This window comes from Aplysia californica, unplaced genomic scaffold, assembly GCF_000002075.1.
Source record: "Aplysia californica isolate F4 #8 unplaced genomic scaffold, AplCal3.0 scaffold00065, whole genome shotgun sequence".
NCBI lineage: Eukaryota > Metazoa > Mollusca > Gastropoda > Aplysiida > Aplysiidae > Aplysia > Aplysia californica.
The window spans coordinates 1,138,471-1,153,343 of NW_004797335.1; the positions used below are offsets into that span (position 1 = coordinate 1,138,471).

At 38.0% G+C, this 14,873-nt stretch overlaps 2 protein-coding genes across 2 annotated transcripts in view; one reads left to right on the forward strand and one right to left on the reverse strand.

The window, feature by feature from the left end:
• The window catches only part of LOC101856499 (WD repeat-containing protein 88), a 13,413-nt gene extending 12,486 nt beyond the window's left edge, over positions 1–927 (reverse strand). The window contains exon 1 of the mRNA XM_005093512.2: positions 764–927. Coding sequence (XP_005093569.1) covers positions 764–811 — 48 coding nt within the window. The 5' untranslated portion in view covers positions 812–927. The remainder of the gene's footprint in view (positions 1–763) is intronic.
• A 207-nt stretch (positions 928–1,134) lies between these two features.
• LOC101856721 (E3 ubiquitin-protein ligase MARCHF6) overlaps positions 1,135–14,873 on the forward strand; it is a 33,184-nt gene continuing 19,445 nt past the window's right edge. The window contains exons 1-9 of the mRNA XM_005093513.3: positions 1,135–1,177; positions 4,032–4,128; positions 8,245–8,318; positions 9,267–9,410; positions 10,641–10,713; positions 11,371–11,524; positions 12,943–13,183; positions 13,772–13,833; positions 14,493–14,525. Of these exons, the coding sequence (XP_005093570.1) occupies positions 1,150–1,177; positions 4,032–4,128; positions 8,245–8,318; positions 9,267–9,410; positions 10,641–10,713; positions 11,371–11,524; positions 12,943–13,183; positions 13,772–13,833; positions 14,493–14,525 (906 nt within the window). The 5' untranslated portion in view covers positions 1,135–1,149. The remainder of the gene's footprint in view (positions 1,178–4,031; positions 4,129–8,244; positions 8,319–9,266; positions 9,411–10,640; positions 10,714–11,370; positions 11,525–12,942; positions 13,184–13,771; positions 13,834–14,492; positions 14,526–14,873) is intronic.

A 14,873-nucleotide genomic window follows, 5' to 3' on the forward strand; every position in this document is an offset into this window, starting at 1 on the left:
TATGCTTTTATATGCTTTTTATCATCTGTTGAGCAGTAAATGGTCATTTTTCAGTAGCAGATATACATTTCGGGTATCTCAGCTGTTTCCCCCCCGCCAAACCCCCATGTTTACAACTGATCGGCCGTGGCAGCGGGGCATTTTTGGCGGGTTACTTCCGGTGAAACGCTGAGCGCTTCTAGGGTTAAAGTAAAAATTTACTGATATATCATGTCATAGGCCTGTGATATAGAAATCAAAATGAGCTCATTTAATTGTAAGCTAACATTAAAAACTATACATAGAATCTAGATCTAGGATCTAGATCTAGATTTCTAGGCCTAATCACAGACATGATAATTTGAATAATCATTCTAGATTTCATCATTTGAAATATGAGCACAGGTTGTGCACTCTCTAAATCTATCTTCACAAATAGTTCGGAATAGGCCTCCAGACACTGATGTATGAAATGAGAATGAGAGTTATAATACTACTATGTGCACATTCTCTACCGTTAGTTCTTGAAAAACTATTAAAGTTAAAGTTAAATTAAAGTTATAAAAGCCATAATCAACCATTCAGACTTCAGATTTACATCACACTGGACCGTTGGTGTTTATAATAGGGCAGTAGGCCAAGAGCAACATAGAAAATAAAGAAGGACGTAGGTCTAATAGAGATGGAAGGACGTGTCGTAGTAAGCCTTTTAGAAGATCGAAGAGGCGGAGCAGCAGGGCTGGTCAGCAGGGATCGCATATTAGCCTACTTCTTAAACACATACCGTGGCTAAATCTTCACTGTCCCATTTTCGGAGCTCATTATCTTCCATTTTCTATCAGATCTATTATTTGTCAATATCTTTAGGTCAAGGAGGCAATGAAGATGAAGAAGAAGATCTGGTCTGTTAGCCTACGTAGAATCTGCAATTCAAACCAGCAGAAGAAATTGTTTACATGGACAACGGTCTGTTTTTAGAAAAATAGGTATGGATCCGTCGTAATGCCGTAAAATGTCTCCTCCTATACTAGAATCTGAAAGAATCAGAATAGATAATAAAGCTAACCATTAACATTTTTGTACCTTCTTGAGAACGCATCACAAGATAACTTTATATCTGATATCTTACCAAAAACTAGATATTAGTTACGACATCTTCAGACCGTCAAGATGGACGATCAAGAGGATGGTCAACTCGGTTTGTTATTTTTTGTCACTTCTTCCATTTTTACATGATTGCACTCTTTCCCCCATTTCTGTTTATCGTTATCTTTATATTATGGAGAAACTATAAAATCTTAGAAAGGTTACTCATTCCATCGCTAGTGTTGTCAACAAAAACGTCGATTAGAAACTGGAACATAGGCTTTGAAGCCTTGTCATAGTGCCTACCGCTACTGATTATCAAGGCAAGCTTTGCTGAGTCTAGTCTGCTACCTAATCTCGTGAAATACTCTAGGCCTAATTGTTTAAGGAAGAAAGTGATAGGTTGGGTCATATCATAGGAGAGGAAGCCATGAAAAAGTAATTGGATGCGACAGAAGAACAGCATCCAGTGAAGAATGTTTTTGCGGAAACTTTGGTTCCTGTGAAAGTTTGATGACATTCCATCCATCATTATATTTAGCAATGACAATGAAAAATTAAATTTTCACCCAAATTGCTTAAAAATGGGCTTAAATAAAAATAAAGTAAATTCTAAGAACTATGGTTTTAAAATTTTTAAAATCCATTGATAAATAAAAAAGTTATTGGGATTTTTGTTTGCAAAATGTTGGAGGACCTTCATAGAGAAAAATCACCAAAATGTGGGACATGTTTTGATGTATTTTGAGGAAAAACTGTTCATAAGTCAGTAATGAATAGGAGCATATGAATGAAACTTGGCATCTTCATGTGATTTTTAGTGCAGAATCTAGATCTAGAATCTAGTTCTGCTATCACTTTTTCGATGTCTTTATTACTTTGGATCTTAAAGCCTGATATTTACAGTGTGAAATTTGTTGAATTACGTGACACCATTTTTACCGCGACGCGATCACCCCTTCTAAAACTCAGTAAAGCACTATCGGGAAAACCCGCGATGTAGTCATCAGTGACCTATTTAGTTATAGGCAGCCAATCACATGCCGCTAGCGATCACGCGCCTTTTGCATGCTGACACCTCACGTTTGGAATGTGTGATCTAGTTTCCAGCTCTAGTGTTTTATCAATGGATGGGTGGTAATTTTAAGTTGGTACGTAAAATCTACTAAACGCAGAGATCTGAAATTTTACAGCAATAAAGAAGACATGTGGGGCACTTGTGTGGTCGGCGATCAACCCGCAGCTCAGCTTAATTTTCGCACCGCAGAGGAAATTCGCACAAGACACGGCAGTATCTCCGGTTCTAGTAATCGTTCGGGATTGTACGCTGGCATGTCGTTAGTTTAACCTTTCCTCTGATTGGTTGCCGAGTTTCATTTATTTTCGTCCAGGAGTTTTCCCGTAACTATACTTAAAAGAGAGTCACTTCGGAGGCCGATTTCCGGCCCAAGGCGCAGTGGGCGATTGGCATTGCTAATTAATTACATTCCATTCATTAGGTCATTAGACTAATTTAAATTCACTTTCTGCTTGGTCATTTTGGTCTAGAGATCTAGTCTTCCGTGCAGCTGTAGCAATGTCATGTCTGTGTACATTACAATTTCATTACACTAATTTTTCATACAGGGTACAATCATGTTTTTGAATAGCTGCATTCTGATATACTCGTCAGTCAAAATTAATTTTTCATGATGTTTCTCAAATCAGATTTAAATCTGTGTGTGTACAGTGTATGCACTGTCATTCAAAACGAGAATTCATGTTTAGTCAGTTTTTACATCACAGACGGATTTGGATCTAGTTCAGCATGTCAAAAAGTTAACCATCAACAGTACTGGAGAAGTGAATAGTGAGATTTAAAACAGAAAAAGCAAGGGTATTATTTATAGTAGTCTTGTAGACTATAGAGGGACTTGATTGACTACTTGATTTGGAAAATGACTTGAATTCTAAGATCTAAAATTTTCTGTGGTATATCGTGCTGTCAATTGGAAAATATGCCATCAAGATTCGAATTCTTGCAAAGAAAGGAAGTACCTGTACCATCATGTCTTTTCAAATTGGAGCATGTTGGTAAGGCTGACAAAAGAGAATTTGTTACTTTCATTGGTTCGATTTAACATTTTACGGGTTCAGCATGTTTGAGATGAAGATATGATTAGGGAAGTAGAAGCAGAAGAAGATTCATGATTTGCAAATAAACTCAGCTGCCTTAGCCTTTATTAACCCGTGACCAGTCTTATGTCAATGTCATGTATGGAGTAGTGCTGTGTGATTTTGAGGAAACAAAAAATCATCTTACAAGCTTCGCAGCGTGAGCTCACTATTCATGACATTGGAATACCTCTGTCGAATGTTTTTTTCTTTTATATATGATAAGCATAAACCCAGACCTAACTTCTCTAGATAGAGCTTACTGTGAATGTATCAATGACTGACATTTTCATAAGAAAGAACATTTTTCCTTTTCAGAGGAGTTAAAGGAAGTTTTTGACTATGTTTTAAAGCTTAAATTTTATTGTACTATTTGTTTTTTATAAAATCTTATGTCCTGTTCATCGTATCCTTTCAGGATTTATTTATATATACACAATAGTATAGCTAGCTTAATTATATCAGATGTTGAAAACTGTACTGAGAAACAAAAACACCAGACTCATATCTTAGTTCATTTTCTATATTAGAGACATTTGTCAGTTTAGTACTTCCTGATCAATGGGTACAAACACATCTGAAGTGTGTCATATATATATGTATATATATGCATATATGATATATGCATAATATATTCTCTAGTGTATTTTATCTGTCGTTTATATTTTGTTTCCAACTCTCTCTAGATGTTGTTTAAGTGCTTTTAAAAAAAGTTACTGTGGGTTGTGCTTAAAGAAGCAGGGGCATATTACCCATTTATTTAGTATTTTGTGATGTTCAGGACTATATCTTGATGTACATTGTTATTTCAGACATATGTCGAGTTTGCCGCTGTGAAGGGACATCTGATAAACCGTTATATCACCCTTGTGTTTGTACAGGAAGCATCAAATATGTTCACCAAGACTGGTAAGAATAATTTGTATAGTTGCTGATTTAAAAAAAAAATTCAGCCAGTGGTTAGACCACCGGACTCATAATTGTGAGGTTGCGGGTTTGGAGGTTCGAGCCGCGGGCCCGACGTTGTGTCCTTGGAAAAGGCACTCTACATGAATTTTCATCACTTCACGCAGGTGGGAATGGGTATCCAGCCTTAGACAGCAAGGATCTTGTCAATATGTTAGTGTTTTAGCGCTCATAAATGGCAGCTTGCACTGTATGCTTCCCATGAAGTTGAGTTTGTTTCGGAATGCTATCAGGTCTGCTGGAGTAATAGTATAGATTGTAAAGTTCATAGAGCTTGCTGTTGAGCAGGGATTTACACTATACAAATTCTATCTATTATTATTATTACTATTATTATTATTATATTAATTTATTATAGGGCCTATTTTTTCATGGTATATAATTGTTGATACAGATACTTGTCTTGAGTGTTTGGTTTTAGTTTAACAACTTTTCTGCAGGTTTTTTTAAACATCAAAAAGTGTAGAATCTTAAGTTTTCTTTCTATCACCTACAGATGCGGTTTGTCCATAGAGCACGGTCGTGCAGTGCCGCCCAAAATGTTTTAACGTTGTATGACGTAAAGCACCCACAATAATAAAATAAAAGACGCCAGAAACAAACACTAGCCAAACATTATATCAAACGAGGCCCTCGCTGGCACCGTAACTGTCTTTTCTATTCTATAGCGCCGTAAAACATCTACTATGCCATGCCTAAGTTCATGCGCTGTATCTAAACATAACAGGATAGTCAACAGTGGAAATCTGACCTATAAATCGCTCTTTAGGGTAACCCAAAGGATGACGACACTTGTAGAGAGTTTGACAGTACATTAATATTAATAAGACGGCACATCTCAAATGTGCTCCTGCAGAATAGCGCCGAAACATAGCCCACAGCAGGCAATCTAAAAATAAACGTCATAGACTGTGCACTATTCCATACCAAAATTATGTGGGCCCCGGAGCAATCTAGTGGAGTGCTCAAGTGAATTGTGATTGGTTCATCACAGCGGATAAAATACCGTCCAGACCGCTCACTTAGTTTTCCTTCCCCGGTTCCTCCCCGACCATCCTCACCACCCTGCCCGCCCCGCCCGACAGCCCAGCGCGTAGTCATAAATCACTTGTCAGAGGGGTTAATTGGGGTGACCGCAGCGCCACTCCTCCTGTGCCGGGGCAGTAGTAAATATGGCGTTTTAGTGCAAATTGAAAGCCTCCTAACTCTGAAACTATAAATGCTACAAGGCCGATTGAGATTTCATTGTAACGTGCTATGTTTGACCTGTAGGCCGGTATAACTTGTTTTCTTGTAAGTCCGATTATATCAGTTTTACAAGGGATTTAAGTAAGTCTGTGATTTTCAAACTGGCATCTTCAATGTTTAGAACTTTTTCAGTTTGGATTTAGATATTTCAATCCGGCCCCCAACGATTTAAACAGAAATTCATGTATCAACTGTGGTGACAATTTTCATTTACATGTGCAAGTTTCAAATGCACGAAGTTATTCTATGATTTTCTGTGATTTTTAAAAAATACCAACCCACCACTCTGAACATTCATTCTTGCTGTTTTTAGTTTTCTTGCCTCTACTACATCTGATTTTCGTTGTCATTTTTAACAATATTTTTGTCATGGAGTGCCACACTCAACGTGATCATAGGGTGGGCATTGTGCTCAAACATCATCGCCTTCTTGAGGAGGCCGCACATGATATAGATGTACAGCTGGCACATGATATAGATGTACAGCTGGCCCATGATATAGATGTACAGCTGGCACATGATATAGATGTACAGCTGGCCCATGATATAGATGTACAGCTGGCACATGATATAGATGTACAGCTGGCACATGATATAGATGTACAGCTGGCCCATGATATAGATGTACAGCTGGTCCATCAATCTATGGAGAATTGCACGCCTGGAATAGGACAAAATGTGCATATCTACGGCAAAAAATGAAAGAGGGCTGGAAAAAAACGAGGAGGACATTCAATTGTTACAGGGCTGTCAGATTTTGTCGGATAATCCACGAGAAGCAGAGAGATTTGAGAGGAAGGGTTCTAGTGTACATGATCAGCTGTCAGAGTTAGAGTTTGAGGAGCTTATTCCAAGGTCAAGTCCTGCCTGCTCTGAATTTGATAACATCCTCAAACAACACAACATCACACCACAGGCCTACAACAGCCGTTCATTTATAGGAAGCCACTGCCATAAATTCATCACAGCCCATGTGTACAGACAGCTAGCATCATTTTTAGCAAAAGGAACAGTTGCATGTACACGAAATCAAAGCATAATAGACACTGCATTAATTGTTCTGAGAGAGAAATGTGTTCACGTAAAAGACACCTTCAAAGATATCCACACAGTAATTGCACATGGAAAGCCAATCACTTTAGAGAGAATACCACATATTCAGTCATGCATCACAAGATATATGTCTTTATACAGAAACATATTTGGCAAATAAAAGGTCTTGAGTCGATAGTGCCGTAAAACACGTGCTACTCAATCAAAATCGATCAAAAGAAAAGGTCATCCTTGAGAAACACTGCGTTCCTTGGATACAAAAATGTGGGTTTGGAATGGCCTTCCATTGTGAGCAAGGGGATGATCTCATTCATGCAACCGTGGCCTAACAGACAAAGAAAAACACGTCAAAACAATCATGCAGTCACAACACGTCCAAACCCACCCTGAGCTACTCTGTCGTGTGCACCACCCATCAAAAGACGAAAGCTTACAGCGGAAAAATGAGATAATTCCTCCAGTCCAGCAATATTGTGTTCTTTTTGTATTTTGTGTTTAAGTTGTGTTTTCATAAGTGTATCGGCAAGAAAAGATCTGTCCTGTAGTTACATGTATCGTGGATATCGCTATGAAAAAACAAGGTCGCAAAGCAAGAGTATTGCAAAAATCAACTTCAAACCTGAATAATTACGGATCCAGAAACTTCGTGCATATGCCCCTTTGTCAGTACAAATTTCATTATGTTCTCAGTCCTGTGTGCAAATTTGATTGAATTCGTTGGGGGCAATCATATTTAAATCGATGTTTATAATTGATTACCCATGACACATTTATCAAATTAAGTCCCCTTTTTGAGAACTTCACAGCTTTTAAGTGTAATGTACCATGTTCTTCCGATTTCTTCATTTTCTTCCTTAATATGTTGAATATTTACGTGGTCTTTATTAAAATATTCATCTTACATTAGCTTTGGCTCACTGTGCTGGTAAACTTTGCAAAAAATACAAGAGCGCTGCCGGTATTCGGCTGATTAGGGAAATCCCCGGCGGCGCAGGTAAATGACCCCGTGACCTGGGGAAGCGCGGGCTTGCTTGCCTCGCGCCAGCCGAAACTAAATGGGCGCTCTATAACCGCTGTGTCATTGTCTTGTTGTTATTTTAAGTGACTCTGTGACCGTGAACCTGAGGGTGGTGAACGTGACATACTTAAGTCGCCGTCCTATGAGTTGTGATTTTGAACGGTTTTGTAGTGGAGTGGTGAAAGGTATTACTTGAGTGTTCAGTTCTAATGCAGGATGAATGAAATTGACATTTAGCTAACAAACAGATTTAGTTCTAGAAGTCAAAGCCACAAGTAAAAAGGATGAAAATAAAAGCACAAGGTCTTCCTTCACCAACCCAAAGATCCTAAAATTATACACCATCCCGTTTACTCTGCCCTTGATTATCTTCAGCCTAAGATAGCTTAATTGTGCACGCCCACTTTTTAGATCCACGAGCCGCCCCTGATCACCTGGCTGTCTCCTGGTCTGCTTCATGATGTTTTCTTTTGATTTTTACTGAAAGTGAATTTTATCAGTCTCTTCTATTAAGGTAGTTATAAAATCTTATTGTATTATGCCTTTTATTACTTTAAGTTGAGCTGAGAGTGGGAAAGAAAGACAAAAGAGAGAGCAGGAAAGAAAATTTTAGTTTTCTGTTTTACTGTGCCCGGTATATAAAAAGGAATGACAGTGGAAATTTAGGTTTGATCAGAATTGGCAGATTGGGATATACGTGTTGACGTGTTTGCTGTAAATGTATACACTTCATGTTTCAGCTTGGTCCAGTGGCTCAAGTACAGCCGCAAGGAATATTGTGAACTGTGCAAGCACAGATTCTCATTCACCCCAAGTAAGTTGACTCGGTCAAGTTTTAATCTTATTCTTTGCTATTTTTAGTCACAAAGGTATTATTCAATGCTGTGAAACCACTTCTAGTTTAGTTTTAGTTTTAGTAGAGGTTTTACGGTGCTCGCAGCTGCATAATGTCATATGAGAGCCAGAAGATTAGAGGTGTTACAAGAGAGTAACAAACATAAAAAAGAAGAAGGGGAGATCAGGACAATAGATGTTTGATTGGAAAGAAGAAGCAAACCACACCAGAGCACCCACCAACCATCCACAAACCGCTCCGTATGCTCACAGTTTTAAAGAAACTTCGGAAATAAGCTAATAAGCTGTTTGAACACAATTTCTTTTCTTTGTTTCCGAAATGTGACTCATGTGGAAATGCTTTTACTTTAGCTGCTACTTGAATAGTTATAATTAGTTCATAGAATTTTTCACTTTGTAGGAGTGTTTTCAGGGTCATAAATATGGCTAGGTTTGAGGGTTCAAAAATGTATTGGGTTTGCTTACTGGTTCTCTGAACTCTTTGTGAATGCTTCAGACTCTCATGCATGGTCATTTCTTTTGTAAAGAGAGGGGGAAAAAAAGAGGATATTCTTTTTTTAGGATGTTTATTGATTTACTCGTATAGAATAGAAATACAAAACGTGCGCTCTTATGACCTTATGCAGTTGCAAGGGCCCAAAAACTTACCAAACTTAAATAGATACAAAACATTGATGTCAGATGTTACAAAAAGACTTCAGATTTCTGTTCATTCTGTAAGACAGAATCCATGAAAGTTTGCCATCTTACAATGAATTTTAAAATCAATTTGCAAGTGGACAAGGGGCACAGTGAGTAACTTTGAGTAATGTTTATAGACACAGAGTTCTAGCAGTGCTTATTTTGTATAGTCCTTGGTGAGTCTCTATAAGGCTCTAATGATACATTTATTACTTCTGTTCCCCAGTCTACTCTCCAGATATGCCAAACAGATTACCAATCAAAGACATTGTCAGTGGTTTGGTCACGAGCATGGCACGCGCTGTCCGCTACTGGTTCCACTACACTCTAGTAGCATTTGCCTGGCTTGGTGTAGTGCCTCTAACAGCCTGTAAGTGGGAATAAAACTGATTTTATTTTTGCCTTTGTACTTTACAAGGAGTGAGTAAATTAATTCTCGTGCTAAACTTGTATTATTTTGTATTTGCTGCTGGGGTGGGAATTGTAAGATGAAAGATAAAAGAAAAATTTGACAGAACCATTAAGAAAGCCAGCAAGATCTCTGGATATGATTTTATAAGAATGGATGAAATGTATAACACCACACGTATAAAAAAGATAAAAAGCATTATGAATGACCCATCACACCCCTTTTTCACACAAATTGTAAGATCATGCAGCGGCAGATATGTGCCTCCAAAAACAAAGAAAGAAAGATATGAAAGAAGTTTTTACCATCTAGCATAAGGCTTTTGTCAGAATGAGCATAGATGTGTGTTGCTCTTAGAGTATGTATCTGTATATAACTCCAAAGGTCTAGTATTTAAATTCCTGCATGTGGTTGAATGATGCATTTGATGTAAATGTACATTTTTTCAGCTTTACTTCTCCTTTCATATTGAATTTTAATGAGAGTAATATATATGATTAAAATTTTTTTAATGTATACCTGCATGTGTTTTTACGGTCCTGTACAGCCAAGGAAAATTTCCCTCTGGGATAATAAAGTACTGTCTTATCTTATCTTATTTTATCTTATTTTATTCATGTTAAATAAGGTTCAGTGGAGGCTGTCCTGTTTGCCAGCTGAATTCTCATACACTTTAGCACAAGAGCTTGAAGTGAAGTTGTGAAAGTGCAGTTGAACCTGCTCTAAAGGCCACCTGTCAAAGACAATTACCCATACAAATGACCACTTCCCACTTCACTCTTTGCATTTTGTCTGTATTATTATTACAATACGAACGCCTGTCTTTGACAACCACTTTTCTCCTTCACAATGGGTGGCCATCTTGGATAATGTCATTTGTACTTGGCCCAAATTATTCTTGAAATTTCTTCTGACCCACCCATTTCAATGCTGATTGTGTGCCTTTAAAATTATTCTCCCTTGGCATATATAGCGGTTTTTGTCTAAGCCACTGCAGGAGAGCCCCCTTGAACAAGCGAACTTGTAAGATTTAAAAGATTATTAAGTTTTACTGAATGTTTAATTCCTTGTTTTATATAACAGACATCGTCGTGTGATTTGATAAATTGCATATATTTTTGGTAAGCTATGTTGAATGTTTAGGCCATTCTGTATTGAATTATTTAAAAACTTTCATTTCCCTTGTCACAGGTCGCATATATCGATGTTTGTTCACTGGATCAGTGAGCTCTCTGCTGACTTTGCCTCTTGATATGTTGTCAACGTAAGTATCCAACAGTAGTGTTAGTACTGCTCCGTTGTTATAGTTGATGAAGTTTTTTCTGTAGTTTTGTGCTTTTTTTTGGTTTTGATGAAGACATTTTTTGCTAATTAGGCTAATGAGTGAGATGCATTGCCAGTTCCAATGATTAAAAGTGATAGATTGACAATTAATTGTTCTCTGTAGCATTGCCATATGTCTCTTTTGGCTTTGAACGTTTGTCTTTACATGTAGTGATCAGTTTTATATTACAAGATTTCAGGTAATGTGAAACATTTTTGTGCACATTATGGTGGGTATGTCTATAGTAGTTGGAATTCCCTCCTGCTTTCTTTACGAGGTGGCCTGAGGACTTATTGAACCTCTTTTGTACTGCAGCAATGTGTAAAGAAGTGTACTCTGAACACATAAAATGTTCTTGAAGTATGTGATGAATGGCTGTCTCCATGTTGTGGAAAATTCCCATGTATGTGAGATGAAAGACACATTTTCTCCTTAGGTTGCAAAAGAAAGTTGCTCTTTGAAAGAACAAGCAGTGTGAGACTATTAATATTCTACTGTTTACTTTTTTAATTTTAAGAGAAAGTTTGTTCATACGAGATGTTTTCTCTTGTAGAAGTCCAGTTGTCAAAAGGTGATATTTCGTGCTTTGCCTTTCAGGGAGAATTTAGTGGGTGACTGCTTCCAGGGTTGTCTGGTAGTGACCTGCACTTTGTGTGCATTTATCAGCCTGGTGTGGCTCAGGGAACAGATACTGCATGGAGGTGGACCAGAGTGGTTGGAGCAGTTAGCCAACCCCAACAATGCTCAAAGGGTAAGAGTGGGTGATTGGTGGGTGCTCTGGTGTGGTTTGCTTCTTTTTTCCTATTAAACATCTATCGTCTTTATCTTTCCTCCTTCTTTTTTGTGTTTGTTATTCTCTTGTAACACCTCTAATCTTCGGCACTTATATGACCTTATTTTGTTGCTAGTGCCGTATAACTCTTACTAAAACTAAAGGGTAAGAATTCCACTTTCATGTTTCCATTCTTTGATCATGCATCGTAAAACCATTGTATTGCTGTCGTCCTATGTTTGCTCTCTTCCCAATTTTATCTTCTGTTTCTGTACAGTTAAGCACCACATGCTCCTTAACCCTGTTCGTACGCCCTTGGGTCATTTTGTACCCCCGGAGTTGCATTCTTCACATTTAAGAATACTTCTTGTAGGAAGATCTCTTTGAAACTTTCAGTATTTCTCAAAAAACCGTTTTGACAGACTGCTATGCAAAGCGTACGGATCAGATTCACGAGTAAATTTCCTCTTTGGAAAGAGGTTGCACAGAGTTCCCCACGTTGTATGGATACGATAGTAAAACACAACATACAGATAGGGTTAAAAAAGCACCTTTATCTCAATGCGCCACATACCCACGCACAGCAGTCCAGATTAATATTGGCGACATGTTGGGTTTTGTAACAGCACCAAGGGGGGCAAATACACTTCTTAGACAATAACAGGAGCCCATCTTTACTGAGGATAAATGTCAATATAAAGAACATCGTTGATCGTATGGTTTAGTTTAGTTTGTTTATTCATAATGATAATAATAAATAGCATTTGTATAGTGAATATCCCCGCTTGACAGTAGTCTCTATGTATTTTACACTATACTATTGTCCTGGCAGACCCTAGAACACTCAGAGACATTCTTGACTTCCTGGGAAGCATACAGTGCAAGCAGCTGATCAAGGACTCAAACACACTAACTGCCCTACTAGTATGTTTTGAATTCCATTTTGACAGTTATAAGTTATACCAGGGATGCCACTTTTCTGCTTTTTTCTGATATTTCCGATATTTTGATCCTGATCCGCTATTCAGGTATTGAGATCGAGATAAAATCTTTACTTGGAAATAAAAAGAATACCCCCCCCCCCCCCCCACACACACACACACAACAACTTGCACCAAATGTTCTAATAACAGAAAAATGAAAACTTTGCCATAAGTTCAGATAACGGGGAGAAAAAACCCCGTGGAAAATTTGCGCTAATCTCAGCAAGTGATTTCTCTCTATGCACACCTTTTTGGTTTCAAATTGATGTTCATCGCGTGGATTTTCAGCTGTTTTCAAAAAAGTTGAGTGGCAACCCTGTTATACTTTAGGTACCGCTCCATTATTTCTTAAAAATGTAATATGTGTACAGTACCTTTTTAATGCTCTTCTTTTGGTTGTTTTTTCCTTCCCAGAATGTTGTTGGTGGGGGTGGTGGCTTCAACAACTTTAATCTCATGGGAGGCTTTGGTGGAGTTGGTGGTGCTGTGGGTGTTGGAAACGCTGCTGCCAATCACAATGCCGCACAAGAGCCAGCTGACCAGCTGATCGGCGGTGGGGCTGCAGGGGCAGGAAATGAAGGTAGAGGCGAGGCAGTGGAGGCTGAGGAGGTCATAGGAGACGAAGCCAATAATGGGAACAACGCTGCTGCGCAAGGTGAGCTGTCTTGATTCTTGTTTGTTCTCGTGTACTGGGATATTGTGTGTGTCGATTTTCAGATTGGGAGATCATTACCTGTATTTTCAGATGTAGAACTATATATGTCATTGGCTGATGGTTTGCTTCCTCCTCTTCTTGTCCGTTTTGTTCCTCATGGTATGTGCCCATTATTGTGCAGTCTCACTGTTAGCTACACACCAGCCTATGATTGCATACCTGACTAGTTGACCACTGGGCAAAGACACTTTTTTCCCCCCTTAAACTCATCGACTTTCTATGGAGGGAACTTCCAAATTTCTTTCTTGGGTGGTTGGTGGGTGCTCTGGTATGGTTTGCTCCTTCTTTCCTATCGAACATCTATCATCCTTATCTCCCCTCCTTCTATTTCGTATTAGTTACTCTCTTGTAACACCTCTAATCTTCGGCACTTATACGACCTTATTGTGTTGCAAGTGCTGTAAAACACTTACTAAAACTAAAATTTCTTTCATGTAGTTTTTCTGTCTAGTTGTAGATGTTTGGAAAATATAGTTATGTTTAATACTCCTGAGGTAAACAAAATGTTTATTTTTCATTTTTTCTCAGACGACAACAATTGGAATCCTATCGAGTGGGATCGGGCAGCTGAAGAGTTGACGTGGGAAAGGGTGAGACCGTAATTTTGATTTAGCTGTATGGCTAAAGCCTTGCTCAAAGCTTCTTCTGGGAGTAAAATGTGATTTACGGTCAGTCATGATTTAATAAATTGATTAAGAAGTTTTGACATACCAGTAGGAAAAAATCTCAATGTGATATTTGTTATTTTGTTGCCCCCTTTTTTCTTTAGTGAGCTGTTTCGGTACTGATGGATAATTTCTGAAGTACCCTTTTCTTGATTATTGTGCCAGTGTAAGACAATGGTAGATGTTTGTTCTTTTTTACTTTAGCTGATTGTGGGAGAAAAAAAAGCTGTGGTTTAAGAGACCTCACTGCTGGAAACAAATTTTCATTTAATATAGAGTTTTGGTAAAAGTATGTAATGTTTATAAGATGAAGGTCATATTGACAAAAGTTCTTAAAAGTCCTTGTTTGGCAGTAGTTTGAAATTGAACAATTTATAGGCAACAGCAGTAGGCAGAGCGAATGTATTGTACTGTGGGAGATGTAATAACATAGTCTGTCCGAAAATCCAAACTTTTGAAGTGTTTTCTTTTAGCTTGGCCTCATTCACCTTTTGGGCTTCTTCAAGATGAGATCCAAGATGAACTTGTTTTAGAAGTATGTGGGTGAATATGATTTAAATCCCTTTTTTTGTTTGTCTTTGCAGCTCCTTGGGCTTGATGGCTCGCTCGTATTCTTGGTGAGTCCTTTGTTTGCTAGAGATGGATTTAAATCTTTGTTTATTCCAGTTCATTTTAACCATGCTGAAAATGAAAGATCCAAGCTGAAAGTAAAAATTTCTTGTCATTTTGTTTATTTCTTGAAGTAGGTGAGTTATGGTCACAGCAATGCAAAAGTTGCGCATAGATATGCCTGCAAATGTGAAGTGCATAATAATAATAATTTCATGCTTGTAATTTTTGCCTTGATGGCACTTGATTCGTTTATTTTCCGCCTAAACTGTTGATGGGAAGAGTCTATCTATTCTCACGTCTTTTTCCCTCATTTTACCCATTGGCTACCTTCTTTTCTGTGCAGCCTTATAAGT